General features: G+C 44.4%; 2 protein-coding genes across 2 annotated transcripts in view; one reads left to right on the forward strand and one right to left on the reverse strand.

The window, feature by feature from the left end:
- The window catches only part of MXRA8 (matrix remodeling associated 8), a 543,508-nt gene that overhangs the window by 387,316 nt on the left and 133,360 nt on the right, over positions 1-22,832 (reverse strand). The window lies entirely within an intron of this gene.
- Positions 8,508-22,832, forward strand: part of TMEM278 (transmembrane protein 278) — a 92,368-nt gene continuing 78,043 nt past the window's right edge. The window contains exon 1 of the mRNA XM_083163386.1: positions 8,508-9,304. Within this exon, the coding sequence (XP_083019512.1) occupies positions 9,035-9,304 (270 nt within the window). The 5' untranslated portion in view covers positions 8,508-9,034. The remainder of the gene's footprint in view (positions 9,305-22,832) is intronic.

Below are 22,832 nucleotides of genomic sequence, written 5' to 3' on the forward strand. Positions count from 1 at the left end.
TAGATTAAATTGCATGGGCATGTGAGAGCGTAAATAACAAACTTGCTATTACAGTCTAATCTGTGATTGATTTTAAATTTTTGTCCATTGGTGGGATTCTTGAACTCATTGCCGGTGACCATAAATTTGCAGTTCGTGCATCCGGAACACTTGTAGACCCCATATTTCCTTGAAAGCCAATTGGTGGCACTTGGAACGTTAGCAGAAATGTCTGTTACCACTAATAAGTCTTTTAGATTGGGGCCTCTCCTATAGGCAAATCTGGGGGGTTTTGTGAGTATTGGTTCAAGGACAGGGTCACTGGCAACAAGGTGATGATAAATACTGCCTGGTTTGCTACTGTGTTGTACCCCTGAGGAAAACTGGCGTGAGTCCAGTTGAAACAGACTGTCGGGTCTGTTTGATGTTGTATACGATGTTTGCCATGCTGTAAGCATCTTTCAAATACATTTTTTCTTTTCTTACTACAAAAACGAGTGCTGGTCTGTCTTCTTCCCTCCTGCAAAGTTGGGTAAGTGCTAACTCTATTTAAATTCAATTGGACCCTGCACCACAGATGCGATTAAGAACCTAATTTGAGTGCCGTTTTGAAAACCTTGTTTGCATATCCTTGTATGAAAACTGAGCACCATTTATACAGAGATTGGCTACCAACTCTGTACACACCTTCCAATTTACCAAACAATTTTTGACTTTATATCCATCTAATTTTCTTTGTCTCTGTATACTACTGGACGTGTGGGCGAAATCTCAGTGGTGTTGTATACAGAAATTATACTCCAGGCACAAATGTCCAACCCACAGGGTCTTGATTTGACATCCACCTTGTTGTTTTCTGATGCAGACAAAGAGCGCATACTATTTGCAGATACTGAGATATTTCACTTTGATAAAGATAGCCCTGAGGAAATATATCAGGACCTTCTTAAATTGAGTAAAAGAGAGATTGAACTCCAGCTTCATGGACTAACCCTCTCACAGTACTACAAGGAACAAATAATCCCTAGGGGATTTAGATTGCATAACCAACCCACCTTGGGAAGGCATAACGATGAATTTTGTCTCAAATGGTGCAACATCCTTAACCGATGTTCACATGACCTAATGTTATTGGTCATTGAACAAACAGGCACCGATCTCACAGCAATTAAGGGTGAAATTGCAGAACTGAAGCTCACTGAACCATTTAAAGCACTGCAAACCCCTGAAAATGACCAACTTGTGAAACTAGAAAAAGAACTTGACAAATTTAGGGACAATCTACTGAAATTTAAAAAAAGTAAGTACAAACAGGTCAAATTAGACTACAAGGAGAATAGAGTCTATACTTGGTTCTCTAGAAGCGAGAGCCGCAGACCCCGCCCACAATTCCGAAGGGGTGGCATTAGACGCCCCAACACACAGTTTACGGATATTGAAAATTACTCCCAGACTTCGGCAAGCGACTCAGACGCTCCAGCTACTTCAGCCCAGGAGTCACACTACCTGGCTCGTTCAGAGCGTCAAAGAAGGCCGCCAAAAAACCCCCTCTACCCACCCGCAGAGGTGGGAGTAAAAGAAAAAAGAAAGGGCAACAGGAACCAAGCGGCTCAGTGATCTACAATCTGTCTAAACACCAACTTACGGAAGCTGAAGTATACCTTCTGAACAAAGGCTTGTCCTTCGTACCCACCCTCACCCAGGACAAGTTTAAGTGGCAAGTCGACCTATACAAATTTGGCAGGCAACTCAGACTAAAGGACTACTTCCTAAAAAATCCAGCACCCCAACGTATAAATATGACAGAAACCAGTACCAGCACTCTAAAAAGACCCAGTAAATTTGACCCCCCCTCGTTGAACCCTTCGATCAACACCTTCATGAGAATACTCAAAAGGGACACCTGCCCATTTGTGGAAAAACACAAAATCTCATTCCACAACATTACCCTTGAAGAGAGAAAAGCAATCAAAACTTTAAAAAACGACAAGGATCTGATCATTAGAGCTGCCGACAAGGGGGGAGGCATAGTACTGCTTGACTACTCTTATTATGTCAAAGAAGCTTTAAATCAACTTGCAGAACAGTCCTGTTATCTTCAACTTGAGCGTGACCCCACTTGGCAGTTCAAAAAAGAAATAGACAGTGTCATTGAGATTGGTGTCTGCAATAATTACATCAGCAAGGAAACTGCAGATTTTCTAACACAAAAAAATCCCATAATTCCAATTTTATACACCTTACCTAAGGTGCACAAATCGCTTGTGGCACCTCCGGGACGACCGATCATCTCAGCGAGGGGTTCATTATGCCAGCCCCTATCGCAGCTAGTGGATTTTTTTCTGCAACCAGTGGTCAAGCAAACGGAGAGCTTCATTGAGGATACCTCAGATTTTTTAAGAAAATTGAACACTGTAACTAACATCAGACCTGATACCCTCTTGGTTACCCTAGATGTATCCAGCTTGTATACCAACATCCCTCACGAACAGGGACTTGCTGCTTGCCGAGAGATCATCACCTCCAGCAGAGAATACAGTGGTCCACCCATTGACTATCTTACATTACTGATGGGAATCATTCTCAACAAAAATTATTTCCTCTTTTTGAACCGGTTCTACTTGCAGCGCCAGGGGACTGCGATGGGGTCCAATATGGCCCCAGCCTACGCAAACCTCTTTATGGCGGCATATGAGAACAAACACATCTATGGAAATTTACAGTACAGGAAATATATTAAGATGTATGTAAGATACATAGATGACCTGTTTCTCTTGTGGACAGGCGGTGAAGATAACCTGTTGGCTTTTGTTAATTACCTTAACCTGATCCCTGGTACTATTCGTTTTACCATTAATTTCAGTCAAAAAGCCATCAGCTTTCTCGATGTCAGCATTACACTCAAAGACTGTGCCATTTCTACCCAAGTGTTTACAAAATCCACGGATAAAAACACATTGCTCCATGCCACAAGCTTTCACCCTGAAGCTCTAAAAAGAGGGCTTCCATACTCTCAGATGCTCAGAGTATGTCGCATTAATTCAAACCCAGAAAGCTTGCCAGCAGCACTGGATGAAATGAGCACACGCTTCCTCACAAGGGGATACAGCAAGCAAGATGTAAAATCAGCACGCCTGAAAGTGCGCAACATCGATAGGAATGACCTATTAAAACTTATACCGAAGAGTCATGAAGAATCCGACAACAGATTAAATTTCTGCAGCACATATACCGTTGCCTCAAACCACATTAAAACCAAACTCAAAGAACACTGGCACCTTGTTGCCAGTGACCCTGTCCTTGAACCAATACTCACAAAACCCCCCAGATTTGCCTATAGGAGAGGCCCCAATCTAAAAGACTTATTAGTGGTAACAGACATTTCTGCTAACGTTCCAAGTGCCACCAATTGGCTTTCAAGGAAATATGGGGTCTACAAGTGTTCCGGATGCACGAACTGCAAATTTATGGTCACCGGCAATGAGTTCAAGAATCCCACCAATGGACAAAAATTTAAAATCAAAATCAATCACAGATTAGACTGTAATAGCAAGTTTGTTATTTACGCTCTCACATGCCCATGCAATTTAATCTACGTGGGCAAAACTGCAAGGATGATTAAAGAAAGGCTAGGACAGCACAGATCGTCCATCAAGAAATGTTTTGCAAACAGCAACGAGACGTTGGACCTCAAGCAACTCCCTGTGGCCAGACACTACCTGGAGAAGAGTCACAACATTACACATCTTAAATGCCATCTAATTGACCATATACCCCCACTCAGACGGGGTGGGGACCGTGACAGATTGTTGCTACAACGGGAATTACAATGGATCCACCGACTTAATTCCCTAACTCCGCATGGTCTAAATGAAGATTACAAAATGGGTTGCTTCATATGAACCCACCACACGCACAGTGCCTAAGTGCACTCCCATACTGGACTAACTGATGTTGTCATCCCTCCCATAGTCAAGTATCAGCAGTTGCACATATTATAAGCCCATTCTCCTATGCCTCCTAGATGTAGCACTGGCAGACTAGATTCCCCGCTGTTCTGGCCAGATTGTTACATCTTTTTAACTGCATCTCAGACACATAGTCATACAAGAGTCGACACCGCTGTGTGTCACCGCCTTTATGTTTGTGGGACCTGCTGGACACCGCCGTGTGTCTAATGATTGTACAGTCTTTTGAGCTGAATTTACAATAGCTCACTGTAGCACCTCCGAGTGCGACTATGCATATGCAAGCTCAACCCCAGTTGACACCGCCGTGTGTCAACACATGTATAATACTGTGCTTATTGGACATTGAACTGCTGATTTAAGCACCGCCGAGTGCATCTTTGCTATCTGCTATTTATCACATATATTCATTAAGTGACCCGAATATGACATCCCTATGCTGGGATCAATGTTATACTGTGGGAGTTTTTGTTACAAGTCCGCAATGAAGCGCCTCCGTGCGCTATGTCATTAGACGTGAATACATTAGTATCTCTTTTGATAAAATTCAATGTTTGTTATGGCAACTATGTTAGCAGAGCTGTATCACTCTGAGCATCAGCTGCTCAGTGACACAATTTCCAGCGGTCCACATGCACAATAAAGTCAATCACTACCTATACACATGAGGAGATCACCAGTTTGACGCCCGTGCAATTCATTACCTGCAATTAACTTGACAGCGCATCATCTCTACTCTGCGTGCACTCCTTTATCGTTGTTCCTGTCACGTATAAGCCATGGTCAATTCACTCACGTAACTCACAAGGTGAAAGTACTTCTGTACCCTGCTCTGCACTCCCGCACTCCTACCCCTGATACAACCTCGAACGGCATGTAGCACACAATCCAATAGGCATCACAGGGAATCCCCCATGACGCGACTCAGACCAGCCCTTTGTTGCTTAGCAACAGGAAGCTTTCAGCTCCGTGCGTGGTGCTGATTGACAGCGCACTTTGAACCCCAAGGCGGGTCTGGCGCCCTTTTGTATGATAAATACTGCCTGGTTTGCTACTGTGTTGTACCCCTGAGGAAAACTGGCGTGAGTCCAGTTGAAACAGACTGTCGGGTCTGTTTGATGTTGTATACGATGTTTGCCATGCTGTAAGCATCTTTCAAATACATTTTTTCTTTTCTTACTACAAAAACGAGTGCTGGTCTGTCTTCTTCCCTCCTGCAAAGTTGGGTAAGTGCTAACTCTATATATATATATATATATATATATATATATATATATATATATATTATGTCCTGATGAAGAAGCGATTATAACAAAAGGCTTTGAAACGTCGACCTTACCGGTTGGACCCTTTGAGTATTATTTACGTGAGTGTGAGAATCCACACTATGCCGCCACTATCCTAATAAAGTAAATGTAGGGTGCCTTCCCAATTCATGCATACACCAAGTCCAATGGGTGGGAGGCACTCAAATAAATCAATCAGCCACTGTGGTAAAAAATGCTGTGTATTGCGCACCAAGCGCTTTCGGGAGTCACCCCGTCCTCAGGGCACAAATCACACAAGAGAAAAGTGGGGCGTGACCTAATTTGCATAATCCACACCCTCATTTACATCCACCACGCCCCCTTTTCGGGCGCTGTCGCGGCTTCGCCACGCGAGTGTCCCTATTTTAATATTGACAATGTTGGGAGGTATGATATACACACATACACACACATTAACACTTCTCTTGTGCTCAGTGCAGAGGTGCCATTGCTGTGGACAGCTAGTGAAATTAGCTGCTTTGGCATAATTCCATGTATGTATACTGTATGTACTGTACTGTAAATGCTTCATATATCACACTGCAATATCAATGCCCCATCAGCATGAATCTATACAGAATAGTCTACTGTGTGCTTTTAGTGTCAGAAGCAGTACTTGTCCCAGCACAGCACAGCTGATCAGCACTTACTATCTCTGCCACCTGCTCTCTGTTCCACATCAGTGTTCTCAGCATCACTCTGGTGTAGTAATGTGAGGAAAGTACCGATGCTCAGCAAGAGGAGGTGAGGAGACAACACTCTGTATTAACTGTTCTCTGCCAAGCCGTCATCAGCAGGTTAGTTGTGCAAACTGTCAACAACAACTGGGAAAACCACAATGCCATTCACTCTGGAAATGCAAGTTACTGTATGCATTCCCACTTTCCATTATTAAACTACAGTACTTTGAGGGGAGGCATTTGATATTGCTGTCTCCTCTTTATTCTGCTGTTTATTAGAGAAGTTTATGTTGCTAGTTTGATGATTACAATTTTCAACTATAATGTACAGTAACTGCTATCATCTCTTCTCATCTACTGACATTGCATTTGTGCACTAAGAACACATCATCCTGGCCCCACCCCTTGCTTCACAATGCCTGTAATCTTGGCATGCTGCCTGCTCTGCTCCTACCCAGCATTATGCCCACCATGGCGCACCATGCCCCCCTCACCATGCTGAGCTGGCTGCCTCCTTTTGGAAGACGTCATTTACAGACATGTTGCTGTTACACACTGGCTGACGGATCAAAGATATATCGGCCATTCAATGAACGCCGCATATATCAGCCAGCATCATTCTATTGCAGGGGTTCTCAAACTTGGTCCTCAGAACCCCACACAGTTCACGTTTTCCAGGTCTCCCGGCTGGTGCATTCATTGCTCATTGACACATTTGAAAAGATCCACAGGTGAAGGTAATTATTTCACTTGTGATTCACTTGTGATACTAAAACATGCACTGTGGCCCTTATTCTAGATGGATGCAAATTTCGGATGGGCACCGTGTGTGCTTGGCCCCGCCTACCGTACGGATCACTCACACCGTCCGAATGCGGTAAGATGCCGACCGAACGACTCGCGAGTGGATGTTTCATGTGATCAACTCCCCCATCTGTGGGAACATCGGCCGTTCGACCGCACACGCAGCCGTCCGACTCAATCAGAATAAGGTCCTGTGTGAGGTGGACCGAGTTTAAGATCCTGTGTTCTATTGCATCCACTATTGCCAAATTATTTACAGTATACTGTAGCGGTGAGATCATGGGGGAGATGTACAGTACTATGTCTTAGAGAGAGATAAAGCTTCTTACTGCCATGTTACAGGCTGTGCTTGAAAAAAATGACAGCTGGATGCCCATTGGTTATCTCTCTCCACTTCATCACTCTCCAAGGATTACTGTATAATCCTTTTTAACCCTTTGAGTGCCAAGTAAGTTTGTCAAAATAGGTGGGAATATTGCCAAATAAACATTTTTATTCATCAGAATGACCTGTCATTTTTTTCCTTATGTAGGAAATATAATCTTGTTTTTCTTTTTACACAACATTTTTAATTTTAATTTATATAACAAATGTGAGCGACGCTGGAATTTTTAGCAGATATTTTGCACATCTTTTATAGCTGTGCATAAGCAGAAAGGAGAGCATGAATTACACCATAATTAATGTCAAAGTCAGTAAAGGGGCATACACACAGGGCGATATATAGGTGTGTACACCCGCGCCAATTTTACTTTCGATTCGCTTTCGATTTCCCCATTTCCACCCCCTTTCGATTTGGCCTTTGCTTTCCATTTGACTTCACATTCGATGTACACTTTTGCATTTGATATGGATTTAGAAATCAAATTCAATTTACATTCAAGGCGCAGTGCACACATTCGATTTACTGGATCAAATTCGATATTTCCTTGCCTGCGCAGTCTATTTAATTTTTCGATATAGAGAAAACGGGAGCGCGCACCAAATCGAATGCAGATCGAAAGCATCTTTAAAAAAACATTCAATTTCGATTCGATTTTGCTTCTAAAAGCAAAATCGAATCGAAAACCTGTCATAATCGAAGCGTGTGTACACCCCTTAAGCCCTATGTCTAAGCAATCTGACTAGGGCCCTCATTCTGATTGGTTTGCTATATTACGAATTTGCAATGAGGACGGTGCAACAAGACTTGCAAAGCAGCAAACTAATGCTGCTTTGCGAGCCAACCAGTATGAGGACCACGATCTCTTGGAAATGAAGAACAGGTGCCTTCGCCCGCAGAGATAGACAGTAGATAGCTTAGATCGCAGTATTTTGCCTATTTGCAGCTTTTACCTGACCTTTATAGACCCTATTCAAATATATGAGAATAAAAGTAGGGCAATTAAATGACAGTAAATAATTCAGAGGGACTTAAATACTACCGAGAGATAGTGCAGAGTATTTCTGACAGAAGAAAACTCCTTCCCCAAAGTGCTTATTCGCAGGATTTAACTCACCAGTGGACATTTACAGACAGATTCCTATAAGATCGGTGTCTTATGGGATTTCCTTCTATATATGGTACATTCATACTGACTTCCACGTCCCACTTATCAGACACATTTAAGATCTGTAGATTGAAAACTGCTCTGCTTCATTACCCCCCAACTGGGAAGTGTGAAATAAATCAGAACTGGTGTAAGGAACGACATTAGCTGGAACTTGGAATAACCTGAATTGATGGGGCGAGACCCATGTGTAGATTTGATGGCTGCATGCATGCTTAGGGGAGAGACAGATGCTGTGACTCTGGCAGAAGCTGATTGGCTAGTGGCAGAGGACGATTCTTCGAAGCCAGCACACAATGCTCAGGCTGTGAATAGAGAAATGTGCAGCCCGTAACAGCCAGCTGCTAACAGAGGCACTTTCCAAGCATCACTTCTGGACGCCGTCTCTTATGCAGAACACTCATCTCTTTAACAATAGGAAGACCATTGTGACAGCATTGCCTGGGTATATTACATTTATTGCAGCAAGGATTTCATTCATGGATCCGACAGCCAGAGCATCCTCCAAGTAACACAGGAACATTTGGACAGATTGTAGGCAATTTAAATTTGAAGGATAAACAGTTTGAAGGCGATTTTTAGTTTGAAAGTGACGGTGAGAGGCAGAACCATCTCGGCCTCATAGCACTTTGGTGAATGTGGAGGTGGGGAAAGGCCATCGCTAACATTACTGAGGCACCATTCCGTACTTCTTAGGTCTTTCTAGACACTTTAAAAAAAATTCTAAGGTTTTTCCACACCTGAAAATGTCAGACCAAGAGATTGAAGACTTTGAGGTAGACAGCATGTCCGATACCTCCCAAATGATCCCTGGCCTCCCTCCCTATACCATGGATGACCAACTCCTGCCCTTGGAGTCTCGGAGCAGGTGGGGGTGCTGGATTTGGGCTGCGTTCATATCTGGAGCTAACTTTGTGGCTTTTCTTGTGAACTCCATCATCCTGGCTGTCATCTTCTCTATCGTTTTGACTCCAACCATCGTTGTGGTTTATTTCGGCTTTAAATGCCACTCGAGGGTAAGTACAAAAATATGGGGTGGCTGTAAAGGCCAGTCCGAGCTAGATCTCATATCAGCCCAAAAATGCCAATTTGGGACTTGACACTAATGACACCTAGAACATAATCTGCTATTAAAAGAGTTAAAAGTTTCATCTAAGGGGCATTTGATTTTGAAGGGTGGCATTAAAATGTGCTGTTCAGGGTAACTCATTGGTTCTTAACACTATCATTTCCAACTCACCAAGATTACATGGGACAGAGCTTGATGACAGATGATAATCTACTGTATATACAGAAAACCAATGAATGATAAGATGATAATGAATTCCTACAGTAGACTGTAGCAAGAGCAGTTTCTTACCTGGTGTTAATCAGTGGCGGATTCAGGGGGGGGGCACCTGGGCACGTGCCCCCCCTGTCATTTAATTTTGTAGCTGAGGACCAGGGCTTTCCAACGAGCCCAGCCCCGTGTCTCTAACCCCTCGGGAACCAAAGATATCGTCTGGCAAAGCTGTAATGTTTTTTCCCCATAGGATAATATGGGACCCGGCAATTCCGACCCCCACCTAGTTCCGACGGCTGCCAGTTCCCTCTCTGGCATCACAAAAGCTTATGGTTGATCTCATTCAATTCCAAATCGCTGGGCCTTCAATATGATACCAGGCTGGTCCATATTGGTCAATCGTTTCCAGAGATATTGCATGTAAACCGATTTTTTTATTTTTGAAATGTAATTTCATGGCTGTTCATGTTGTTTGAGGGCAGATTACTCTGGAACCAAACGTTTCAGTTTCACTGGACCAAAATCATTCAAAGCCCACTCAAATTCAACATGATACTTGTCTCATGTAAATGGGTCAGTTGGTTCCGAAGATATAGCCGGTTAAATGAGATAACTGGTTAAAGAGGGGGAGGGGTGGTTTTCTCTCACCCTCACACCAGAAAATGCAGGGACTAGGCTGGTGTAAAGGGGGCCAACCTGGGAATGCATTTTCTGGTGTGAAAGGGGTATTATTTCAAATAGCCGGGACCTGCAGTGCTCTGAATACAGCCAGGCTCTGCCGCTATCAGTGGCTATCACTTCTGCCTGGCAGCGGCTGTCCCCCATTTACCGCGAGCATGTATTCTCCCTTGGCAATGAGCATGTAATCCCACATGGCAACGAGCATGGAACCTCTGGCAATGAGCATGGAACCCTTGGCAATGAGCATGTAGATAAGCAGCACTTATGTAGCATCATTTTTAATAGGCATTATGGTGTTTGGCATAATACATAATGGACATAATGGCAGGTAACTTAACGTGTAATGGACATTATGGTGTAAATGTTTAATGCACGCCTTTGATGGACAATGTCCCTGTTTATGAAGCGTATTGGGAATTTTGGCTTAATCTGTGTGGCATTATGTGAATTCTGGCTCAATGCGTGTGGCATTATGTGAATTTTGGCTCAATCCTAGTGGCATTATGTGAATTTTGGCTCAATCCGTGTAGCATTTTTTGAATTTGGCTCAATCTGTGTGGCATTATGTGAATTTTGACACAATCCATTTGGCATTATGTGAATTTTGGCTCAATCCATGTGTTATTATGTGAATTTTGGCTCATTCGGTGTGGCATTATGTGAATTTTGGCTCAATCCATGTGTTATTATGTGAATTTTGGCTCATTCCGTGTGGCATTATGTGAATTTTGGCTCAATCCATGTGGCATTATGTGAAGTTTGGCTCATTCCATTTGGCATCATGTGTAATGGGCAAGTATAATGGGGTCTAGTATTTTGTTGCATAATGTGTAGAAGTTGTATATGGTGTTGTACACTACACTCAAGGACATGCCTCTTGTTGAGTGGCCACACCCCTTTTCCGGAGCGCGCCTTCGGCGCGCGCACAACTGCATCCTTCAATTTTGTTGCCATGGTGGGCCTGCGTACTTTAAATAATGCCAGGGCCTATTTTTAATCCCATTCCCACCCTCTCTCTGCTGCTCTCTTAGCATGTACACTGGCATTACTAACACCGCCCCTTCCCCACCTAAACCTTCTTTTATCATGGTGCCCCCCCTGTCATTTTATCCTGGATCCGCCCCTGGTGTTAATGATGTGAAAGGACTGATCCTTGTCACAAGAGTACAGTATGTGGCAGAATGTGGCTCTTTCATATACTGTAGTACAATGGAGCACAGAATCTAAGCATACATTGATCCCTGTGTGACTCACAATAAATGAGACTCTCCAGAACACTTGGTAACCTAACATCATCTTATTGTCTTATTGTGTTCATACAGGGGCTGCGTGACCACATACATAGGACACCTGTCTATATAACCTATATGTACAGCACAGTCACATACAGTACATGTAACATGATTTTATACCGTAATCAGTGATCATGGGGATGGAAGGCATTGATAATATAGTTACATTCGCTTTAGGATAACTTTTCCTTGACAAAAACATAAAGAAGACACACGTGTGATTTATGTACTTATCAGGTTGTTCTGCAGTAGCTCCTCTTACTGTAAATCTGGACTTTCGTTATATCTCTAGCTTGTATTATCCAGTGAAGAATGCCTATGTCAGCAGTATGGAAGCTGTGCTAGCTGCAGTTATTAATGACTGGTAAGATATTAGGTGCTGCAATTAGCACAGAAGCCAGAATTTGTGGTGTTTGGTAAACAATCAGCAATGCAGATTGTCATCACTCTCTTGTGTCTTTGGCTCTATCTTCCTTCAAGAGTCTATGACTTGTTGTTGTGTACTGTATATCTGGTACCATGGAACCATGGTACCTATACACTGCTATATCCTTTGCCTACTGTGTACTTGGCTGCTATTCTTCCTAAAACCAGAGGTGAAGCTAGGCTTTCTATCACCCATCATTGGTATGGTGCCCCTCTAGATAGTAGTCACCCTTGCTAGGATACAGCCGTCAAGGTTGTGAAAATTGCATTGTACTAATGTTGAGTGAACATCCCATTCAATGAAGGAGTTGGTGCCTGCTGCTTTTATTCTGAATGACATATGCAGACTCCACTGCCTAAAAACTCTATGGCTAAGTATTGCTGCAGGTACTACACTACCTCGCAGAGCATCACAGTGTCTGCCATACAATACAGAGATGACAGATGTGACCCCCTTATAATATAGCATAGCATTGACTGCTATATAATGCTATATAATGCAGAGTATCAGTGACTGGCCGCTATATAATAAAGAGGGCACCAGTGACCACCATATAATGCAGAGAGCATCAGTGACCGCTATATAATACAGAGAGCACCAGTGACCGCCATATAATACAGAGAGCATCAGTGACACCATATAATACAGAGACCATCAGTGACCACTATATAATGCAGAGAGCACCAGTGACCGCTATATAATGCAGAGAGCATCAGTGACCGCCATATAATACAGAGAGCATCAGTGTCAGCCATACATACAGAGAGGACAGATGTGACCGCCATATAATACAGAGAGCATCACAGTGTCTGCCATACAATACAGAGGGGACAGTTGTGACCCCCTTATAATATAGCATAGCATTCACTGATATATAATGCTATATAATGCAGAGAGTATCAGTGACCGGCCGCTATATAATAAAGAGGGCACCAGTGACCACCATATAATGCAGAGAGCATCAGTGACCGCTATATAATGCAGAGAGCATCAGTGACCGCCATATTGTACAGAGAGCATCAGTGACACCATATGGTACAGAGAGCATCAGTGACCGCTATATATTGCAGAGAGCATCAGTGACCGCCATATAATACAGAGAGCATCAGTGACGCCATATAATACAGAGAGCATCAGTGACACCATATAATACAGAGAGCATCAGTGACCGCTATATAATGCAGAGAGCACCAGTGACCGCCATATAATACAGAGAGCATCAGTGTCTGCCATACAATACAGAGAGGACAGATGTGACCGCCATATAATACAGAGAGCATCACAGTGTCTGCCATACAATACAGAGGGGACAGTTGTGACCCCCTTATAATATAGCATAGCATTGACTGCTATATAATGCTATATAATGCAGAGTATCAGTGACTGGCCGCTATATAATAAAGAGGGCACCAGTGACTACCATATAATGCAGAGAGCATAAGTGACCGCTATATAATGCAGAGAGCATCAGTGACCGCCATATAATACAGAGAGCATCAGTGACCGCCATATAATACAGAGAGCATCAGTGTCTGCCATACAATACAGAGAGGACAGATGTGACCGCCATATAATACAGAGAGCATCACAGTGTCTGCCATACAATACAGAGGGGACAGTTGTGACCCCCTTATAATATAGCATAGCATTGACTGCTATATAATGCTATATAGTGCAGAGTATCAGTGACCGGCCGCTATATAATAAAGAGGGCACCAGTGACTACCATATAATACAGAGAGTATCAGTGACCGCTATATAATGCAGATAGCACTAGTGACCGCCATATAATACAGAGAGCATCCGTGACCGCCATATAATGCAGACAGCATCAGTGACCGCCATATAATACAGAGAGCATCACAGTGACCGCCATATAATGCAGAGAGCACCAGTGACCGCCATATAATACAGAGAGCATCAGTGACCGCCATATAATACAGAGATCATCAGTGACCGCCATATAATACAGAGAGCATCAGTGACCGCCATATAATACAGGGAGCATCAGTGACACCATATGGTACAGAGAGCATCAGTGACCGCCATATAATACAGGGAGCATCAGTGACACCATATGGTACAGAGAGCACCAGTGACGCCTTATAATGCAGAGAGCATCAGTGACTGCCATATAATACAGAGACCGTCAGTGATGCCATATAGTACAGAGAGCATCAGTGACCACTATATAATACAGAGAGCATCAGTGACTGCCATATAATACAGAGAGCATCAGTGACCGGCATATAATGCAGACAGCATCAGTGACACCATATAATACAGAGAGCATCAGTGACACCATATAATACAGAGAGCATCAGTGACCGCCATATAATACAGAGATCATCAGTGACACCATATAATACAGAGAGCATCAGTGACCGCTATATAATACAGAGTGCATCAGTGACGCCATATAATACAGAGAGCATCAGTGACCGGCATATAATGCAGACAGCATCAGTGACACCATATAATACAGAGAGCATCAGTGACACCATATAATGCAGAGAGCATCAGTGACCGCCATATAATACAGAGAGCATCAGTGACGCCTTATAATGCAGAGAGCATCAGTGACCGCCATATAATGCAGAGACCATCAGTGACCGCCATATAATACCAAGAGCATCAGTGACACCATATAATACAGAGAGCACCAGTGACTGCCATATGATGCAGAGAGCATCAGTGAACGCCATATAGTACAGAGAGCATCAGTGACACCATATAATACAGAGAGCATCAGTGACTGCCATATAATACAGAGACCATCAGTGACACCATATAATGCAGAGTATCAGTGACCACCATATAATACAGTGAGCATCAGTGACTGCCATATAATACAGAGACCATCAGTGACGCCATATAGTACAGAGAGCATCAGTGACACCATAAAATACAGAGAGCATCAGTGACACCATATAATACAGAGAGCATCAGTGACCGCCATATAATGCAGAGAGCATCAGTGACACCATATAATACAGAGAGCATCAGTGACACCATATAATACAGAGAGCATCAGTGACCGCCATATAATACAGAGAGCATCAGTGACTGCCATATAATGCAAAGAGCATCAGTGCCACCATATAATACAGAGAGCATCAGTGACCGCCATATAATGCAGAGAGCATCAGTGACCGCCACATAATACAGAGAGCATCAGTGACCAGCATATAATACAGAGAGCATCAGTGACCGCCATATAATACAGAGAGCATCAGTGACCGCCATATAATACAGAGAGCATCAGTGACTGCCATATAATACAGAGATCATCAGTGACTGCCATATAATACAGAGAGCATCAGTGACGCCTTATAATACAGAGAGCATAAGTGACCGCTATATAATACAGAGCATCAGTGACTGCCATATAATGCAGAGAGCATCAGTGACTGCCATATAATGCAGAGAGCATCAGTGACCGCCATATAATACAGAGATCATCAGTGACACCATATAATAAAGAGATCATCAGTGACCGCTATATAATGCAGAGAGCATCAGTGACCACCATATAATACAGAGAGCATCAGTGACCGCCATATAATGCAAAGAGCATCAGTGACCACCATATAATACAGAGAGCATCAGTGACTGCCATATAATGCAGAGAGCATCAGTGACCGCCATATAATATAGAGAGCATCAGTGACTGCATAGGCGTGCGCAGCCCGTTTTATTAAGGGGTGCACCATTGGAGGGGGCGTGTCCATCACTATCTACTGGGCGTGTTCATCATCTCCTATTATTACACATAATGAAACACACTAGACATAATGTCACGCACAATAATGCCCATCACACATGCCACACACCGTAATGCCCATTACAAATTATGTTAGGGCTTAAAAAAAATATTATTAAAACAGGGACAATAGGGACTGTGCACGTCGAAGGCGCGCGCCAAAAATTAACACATACTTACATGCATATTACACATCACACAGCCATTACATAGTATACCACATTCCATAATGCCCATTACACGTTGTACGTGTAATTCCCATTACATGTTACGCCTCACACCATGATGCCCATTACACGTTACGCCTCAGACTGTGATGGCCATTACAGATTATGCCATGGGGGGGGATGTGAAATGTTCTTTGCCAGGAGTCACATGCTCCCTGGGAAGGGGGTGGTTAAATGCTCGTTGACAAGGGGAGTTTCATGCTCATTGCTGGGGGTGCGCATTGCACACCAGCGCTCCCGTGAATCCGCACTTCCGGGTAGCGCTGTGCACTCTTCTTATAAGATGCCCACCGGAGCCGCAGCCTCCTTCCCTTTTGAGCCGCTGGCCGGATGCTGCACGCCGCACACTGAAGCTACTTTACCTGTCAGCGGCAGGCAGCATCTGGTCAGCCGCTCAAAAGGGAAGGAGGCTGTGGCGGGCACGGGACACTTGTACCCCAAGTGCCCAGGGGCAAATGCCCGCCCGCACACATAGTATACACACACACACATACAAAAAAAAAAAAAAAAACGGTTTAACCTCAATATCCCTGGAATCAAATAATCCATATGGATCCGCCTGGTATCAGATTGAAGGCCCAGCGATTTGGGTTCGACTGAAATCAACCTCGAGCTTCAGTGATGCCGAAGGGGGAACTGGCAGCCATTGAACTGGGTGGGGGTCGGAATTAGCGGGTCCCATGTTATTCTATAGGGAAAACGTTCCAGCTTTGCCTGGCAGTATCTCCGGTTCCCAGGGGGCTAGAGACACGGGGCTGGGCTCGTTGGAAAGCCCCATCCCTCAGCTATGATTAGGAGGTGCCTGTGCACCCCCGGCACCCCCCTTGCGCACGCCTATGAGTGACTGCCATATAATACAGAGATCATCAGTGACTGCCATATAATACAGAGAGCATCAGTGACGCCTTATAATACAGAGAGCATAAGTGACCGCCATATAATACAGAGAGCATCAGTGACTGCCATATAATGCAGAGAGCATCAGTGACTGCCATATAATGCAGAGAGCATCAGTGACCGCCATATAATACAGAGATCATCAGTGACACCATATAATAAAGAGATCATCAGTGACCGCTATATAATACAGAGAGCATCAGTGACCACCATATAATACAGAGAGCATCAGTGACTGCCATATAATGCAAAGAGCATCAGTGACCGGCATATAATACAGAGAGCATCAGTGATGCCATATAATACAGAGAGCATCAGTGACCGCCATATAATACAGAGAGCATCAGTGACCGCCACATAATACAGAGATCATCAGTGACCGCCATATAATACAGAGAGCATCAGTGACCACCATATAATACAGAGAGCATCAGTGACACCATATAATACAGAGAGCATCAGTGACACCATATAATGCAGAGAGCATCAGTGACGCCATATAATACAGAGAGCATCAGTGACGCCATATAATACAGAGAGCATCAGTGACCACCATATAATGCAGAGAGCCTCAGTGACACCATATAATACAGAGAGCATCAGTGACACCATATAATGCAGAGAGCATCAGTGACGCCATATAATACAGAGAGCATCAGTGACGCCATATAATACAGAGAGCATCAGTGACTGCCATATAATGCAGAGAGCATCAGTGACCGCCATATAATACAGAGATCATCAGTGACACCATATAATAAAGAGATCATCAGTGACCGCCATATAATGCAGAGAGCATCAGTGACCACCATATAATACAGAGAGCATCAGTGACTGCCATATAATGCAAAGAGCATCAGTGACCGGCATATAATGCAGAGAGCATCAGTGACGCCATATAATGCAGAGAGCATCAGTGACCGCCACATAATACAGAGATCATCAGTGACCGCCACATAATACAGAGATCATCAGTGACCGCCATATAATACAGAGAGCATCAGTGACCACCATATAATACAGAGAGCATCAGTGACACCATATAATACAGAGAGCATCAGTGACCGCCATATAATACAGAGAGCATCAGTGACTGCCATATAATACAGAGATCATCAGTGACTGCCATATAATACAGAGAGCATCAGTGACGCCTTATAATACAGAGAGCATAAGTGATCGCTATATAATACAGAGAGCATCAGTGACCACCATATAATACAGAGAGCATCAGTGACGCCATATAATGCAGAGAGCATCAGTGACTGCCATATAATGCAGAGAGCATCAGTGACCGCCATATAATACAGAGATCATCAGTGACACCATATAATAAAGAGATCATCAGTGACCGCTATATAATGCAGAGAGCATCAGTGACCACCATATAATACAGAGAGCATCAGTGACTGCCATATAATGCAAAGAGCATCAGTGACCGCCATATAATACAGAGAGCATCAGTGACGCCTTATAATACAGAGAGCATAAGTGACCGCTATATAATACAGAGAGCATCAGTGACTGCCATATAATGCAGAGAGCATCAGTGACTGCCATATAATGCAGAGAGCATAAGTGACCGCCATATAATACAGAGATCATCAGTGACACCATATAATAAAGAGATCATCAGTGACCGCTATATAATGCAGAGAGCATCAGTGACGCCATATAATACAGAGAGCATCAGTGACACCATATAATACAGAGAGCATCAGTGACTGCCATATAATGCAAAGAGCATCAGTGACCGCCATATAATACAGAGAGCATCAGTGACTGCCATATAATGCAGAGAGCATCAGTGACCGCCATATAATACAGAGAGCATCAGTGACTGCCATATAATACAGAGATCATCAGTGACTGCCATATAATACAGAGAGCATCAGTGACGCCTTATAATACAGAGAGCATCAGTGACACCATATAATACAGAGAGCATCAGTGACACCATATAATACAGAGAGCATCAGTGACCACCATATAATACAGAGAGCATCAGTGACACCATATAATGCAGAGAGCATCAGTGACACCATATAATGCAGAGAGCATCAGTGACGCCATATAATACAGAGAGCATCAGTGACGCCATATAATACAGAGAGCATCAGTGACACCATATAATGCAGAGAGCATCAGTGACGCCATATAATACAGAGAGCATCAGTGACGCCATATAATACAGAGAGCATCAGTGACCACCATATAATGCAGAGAGCATCAGTGACACCATATAATACAGAGAGCATCAGTGACCACCATATAATGCAGAGAGCATCAGTGACGCCATATAATACAGAGAGCATCAGTGACGCCATATAATGCAGAGAGCATCAGTGACCACCATATAATACAGAGAGCATCAGTGACTGCCATATAATGCAAAGAGCATCAGTGACCACCAAATAATACAGAGAGCATCAGTGACCGCCATATAATACAGAGAGCATCAGTGACCACCATATAATACAGAGAGCATCAGTGACTGCCATATAATGCAAAGAGCATCAGTGACCGCCATATAGTACAGAGAGCATCAGTGACCGCCATATAATACAGAGGGGACAGTTGTGACCCCCTTATAATATAGCATAGCATTGACTGCTTCTTTTTCTCTCTGTACATCATGAGGTCTCTTAAGCAAGGCCATCTAGCTTTGTAAAGGCTATACTGTAGCGGCATCACAGCTACAGTATAACCCTACCTGCATACATGGGCGCAGAAGGGTCTGGCAGGATTAGTCTTCTTACCTATAATTTATATAGCACTAGCCTACTCTGGAGAGTTATACAATTGGGAACAAAGGGCCAGATGTATCAAGCATCAAAAGTGATAAAATAACCAGCCAATCAGCTCCTATCTGTCATTTTTCAAATCCGGCCAGTGACATGGCAGGTAGGAGCTGATTGGCTGGCTGTTTAGCACTCTCTATTTTATCACTTTTTGCAGCTTGATATATCTGGAGAGAGAGTAACAGATGTAAATGTACGTACAGCATAGGTAAAGCTATTGCACAAAGTCCTACCTACTCTCACGTTTACATTTTTCAGTTTTTCCCATAAAGTAGTACTTACTTCAGTCTCATTTATGTCTTAAACATATAAGGGGGTCATTGGAACTGTCTTCATTTCACGTATCACATTTGCATCTTCTCCAGAACGTTTTTTTCCATCATGATTAAAAAGCTTTCAAATATTTAGCATATTTTTTGCGATTGCGCATAGGTGGGAGATTGCATACATTTAACTTTAAGTAACTACGGGCAATTCAAGAGAGCGTAGTCATCTTCATTACAGGTGTGTAGGATAAGTGTGCTGAGGGATAGGACTACGGGATGTTTAGGGGGAGAGGCTGGTGGAAAGGGTTTGTCAGCCATAGCCAATGATAAAGAGACAGAAAGGGGGGGGGGGGGGGGGTTTGTATACAGAAAGGTAGACAATATCGGAATTATTATCCTGCCAGTCAGAGCACCACCAACAGATATCAAAGTTGTAATGAAAAGGGCACTGCAATAAGCCTTACCTTTTAGTGTATAACCAAAATGGTAGATTCGATTGAGTGTTGATAGCAGTGTTTCAAATACATACCTTCCAACTGTACCGATTTAGCCGGTACAGTACCGTTTTTTAATAGTCTGTACCGGCTAAATCTAACTGTACCGAATGTACCGATTTTTGAGGTGGCTCCCATGACTCTGGGAATTGTAGTCTTCATCTGTTACACTGCCAGCTGCTCTTTGTGTAGTATGAGTGGCCTAGACTACATTTCCCAGGTTGCACTGCAGGGGGACTCAGCAGGATGGCAGTCCTCTCCTTGCTTAGGGATTTCTCCCCGGAACCCCTGCACCTACTCCCCGTTCGCAGGGGAGTGCAAAGCCAGTGCACACCACAGAGCACAGGGGCGCCGCCGATACAGTATTTGAGCTGATGGGTGGCTGAGGACGAGGAGGCCCCGGGGGGCACAGAAAGCAGGTGAGTGCTGATAACATGATACCTGGGGCCCCGGGTATACGATTTTAATTGACGCTAATGCACATTCGGAAAGGGGGTTTGGCCACACACCCTTTTCACGCTGACCACGCCCATTTGGCCGTGCCCCCTTTCCGGATGTGTGCCGATTTCTTCCCTCCAGATGTTGGAGGGTATGCAAAAACACCCCTAATATTGCCATAGTATAACATACAGTATATTTAAAGTATTTGATCATTTTGCTAAAACAACATCTATATAGAAAATGTCTTTTAATACAAAGCAAAATCTGTGTTTCTCTGCACTAAGGACCTTATTCTGGTTGATACACAGTGCTGTGTGTCTTTTTACGCCAGCCCGCCGCTCACAAAGCCGCCCACCCCCCACGGCTGTGAATGGATTTTTTGCATAAACGTCCATTCGCAGATTAGGGAGGTAGACCAACATTATTCGATGGCTTCATTTGAGCCCCGATTTTAGGAAGCCTCCCTACCATTCCAGGAGGGTAGGCAAGTATGCTATATGGATTACCTATCAGGGCCGGAGCTACCAGCTTTAGGCAGCTGCCTAGGGCGCTGGCCACTAGAGGGCGCCCCTATACTGTGATCATGAAAATGAAGTATATTAGTGGAGTTATCGGGTCCTAGGAGAGCCTAGCACTTCCCCCAGCACATTCAAATGCTGTTACCCAGGCTAGGCAGGGTGCAGGTACTGCAGGAAATTGCTGTGCAGAGCTTCCAGCAGCAGCCAGCAGTCGTGATGCTTGTGTCTGTGTCCCTGCTCTTCAATCTGAAGTTCTGCTTCAGTGCTTCCTGCTGCTCTTTACTCAGATCGTCTGGTAGCTCCGCCCCCCTCCAGCACAATCTCCTAAAGAGACCATGCCAGACATACACAAAAGGTGACTGTATGCATATGAGGGAGGTGGCTGGGTGCAGGGTTGGTTTGACATGTGCTGGGGAGAGTAGTGGGCTGGGGGACATGTGTGTTGGGGAGAGTAGTGGGCTTGGGGACATGTGTGTTGGAGAAAGTGCAGGGCTGGGGGACATGTGTGTTGGGGAGAGTAGTGGGCTGGGGGACATGTGTGTTGGGGAGAGTAGTGGGCTGGGGGACGTGTGTGTTGGGGAGAGTAGTGGGCTGGGGGACGTGTGTGTTGAGGAGAGTAGTGGGCTGGGGGACATGTGTGTTGGGGAGAGTAGTGGGCTGGGGGACGTGTGTTGGGGAAAGTGCAGGGCTGGGGGACATGTGTGTTGGGGAAAGTGCAGGGCTGGGGGACATGTGTGTTGGGGAAAGTGCAGGGCTGGGGGACATGTGTGTTGGGGAAAGTGCAGGGCTGGGGGACATGTGTGTTGGGGAAAGTGCAGGGCTGGGGGACATGTGTGTTGGGGAAAGTGCAGGGCTGGGGGACATATTGGGGAAAGTTCAGGGCTGGGGGACATGTGTGTTGGGGAAAGTTCAGGGCTGGGGACATGTGTGTTGGGAAAGTGCAGGGCTGGGGGACATGTGTGTTGGGGAAGTGCAGGGCTGGGGGACATGTGTGTTGGGAAAAGTGCAGGGCTGGGGGACATGTGTGTTGGGGAGAGTAGTGGGCTGGGGGACATGTGTGTTTGGGAAAGTTCAGGGCTGGGGACATGTGTGTTGGGAAAGTGCAGGGCTGGGGGACATGTGTGTTGGGAAAGTGCAGGGCTGGGGACATGTGTGTTGGGGAAAGTGCAGGGGTGGGGGACATGTGTGTTGGAGAAAGTGCAGGGCTGGGGGACATGTGTGTTGGGGAAAGTGCAGGGCTTGGGGACATGTGTGTTAGGGAAAGTAAGGGGGGGGGGGGCGCAGTATTAGAAGTTTTGCCTAGGGTGCCAAACCTCCTTGCACCGCCCCTGTTACCTATTGAGTGCTGTTGTTCCATATCATACACTCAGAACATTTCAATGATGTTCTGTCCTTGTCAAGTTGTAGTTGTTGTTCCCATCCAGTCAGTTTCTCAGGATATAGGAGGTACTGTGA

The sequence above is a fragment of the Crinia signifera genome, chromosome 19, assembly GCF_055691185.1.
Source record: "Crinia signifera chromosome 19, ASM5569118v1, whole genome shotgun sequence".
Lineage (NCBI taxonomy): Eukaryota > Metazoa > Chordata > Amphibia > Anura > Myobatrachidae > Crinia > Crinia signifera.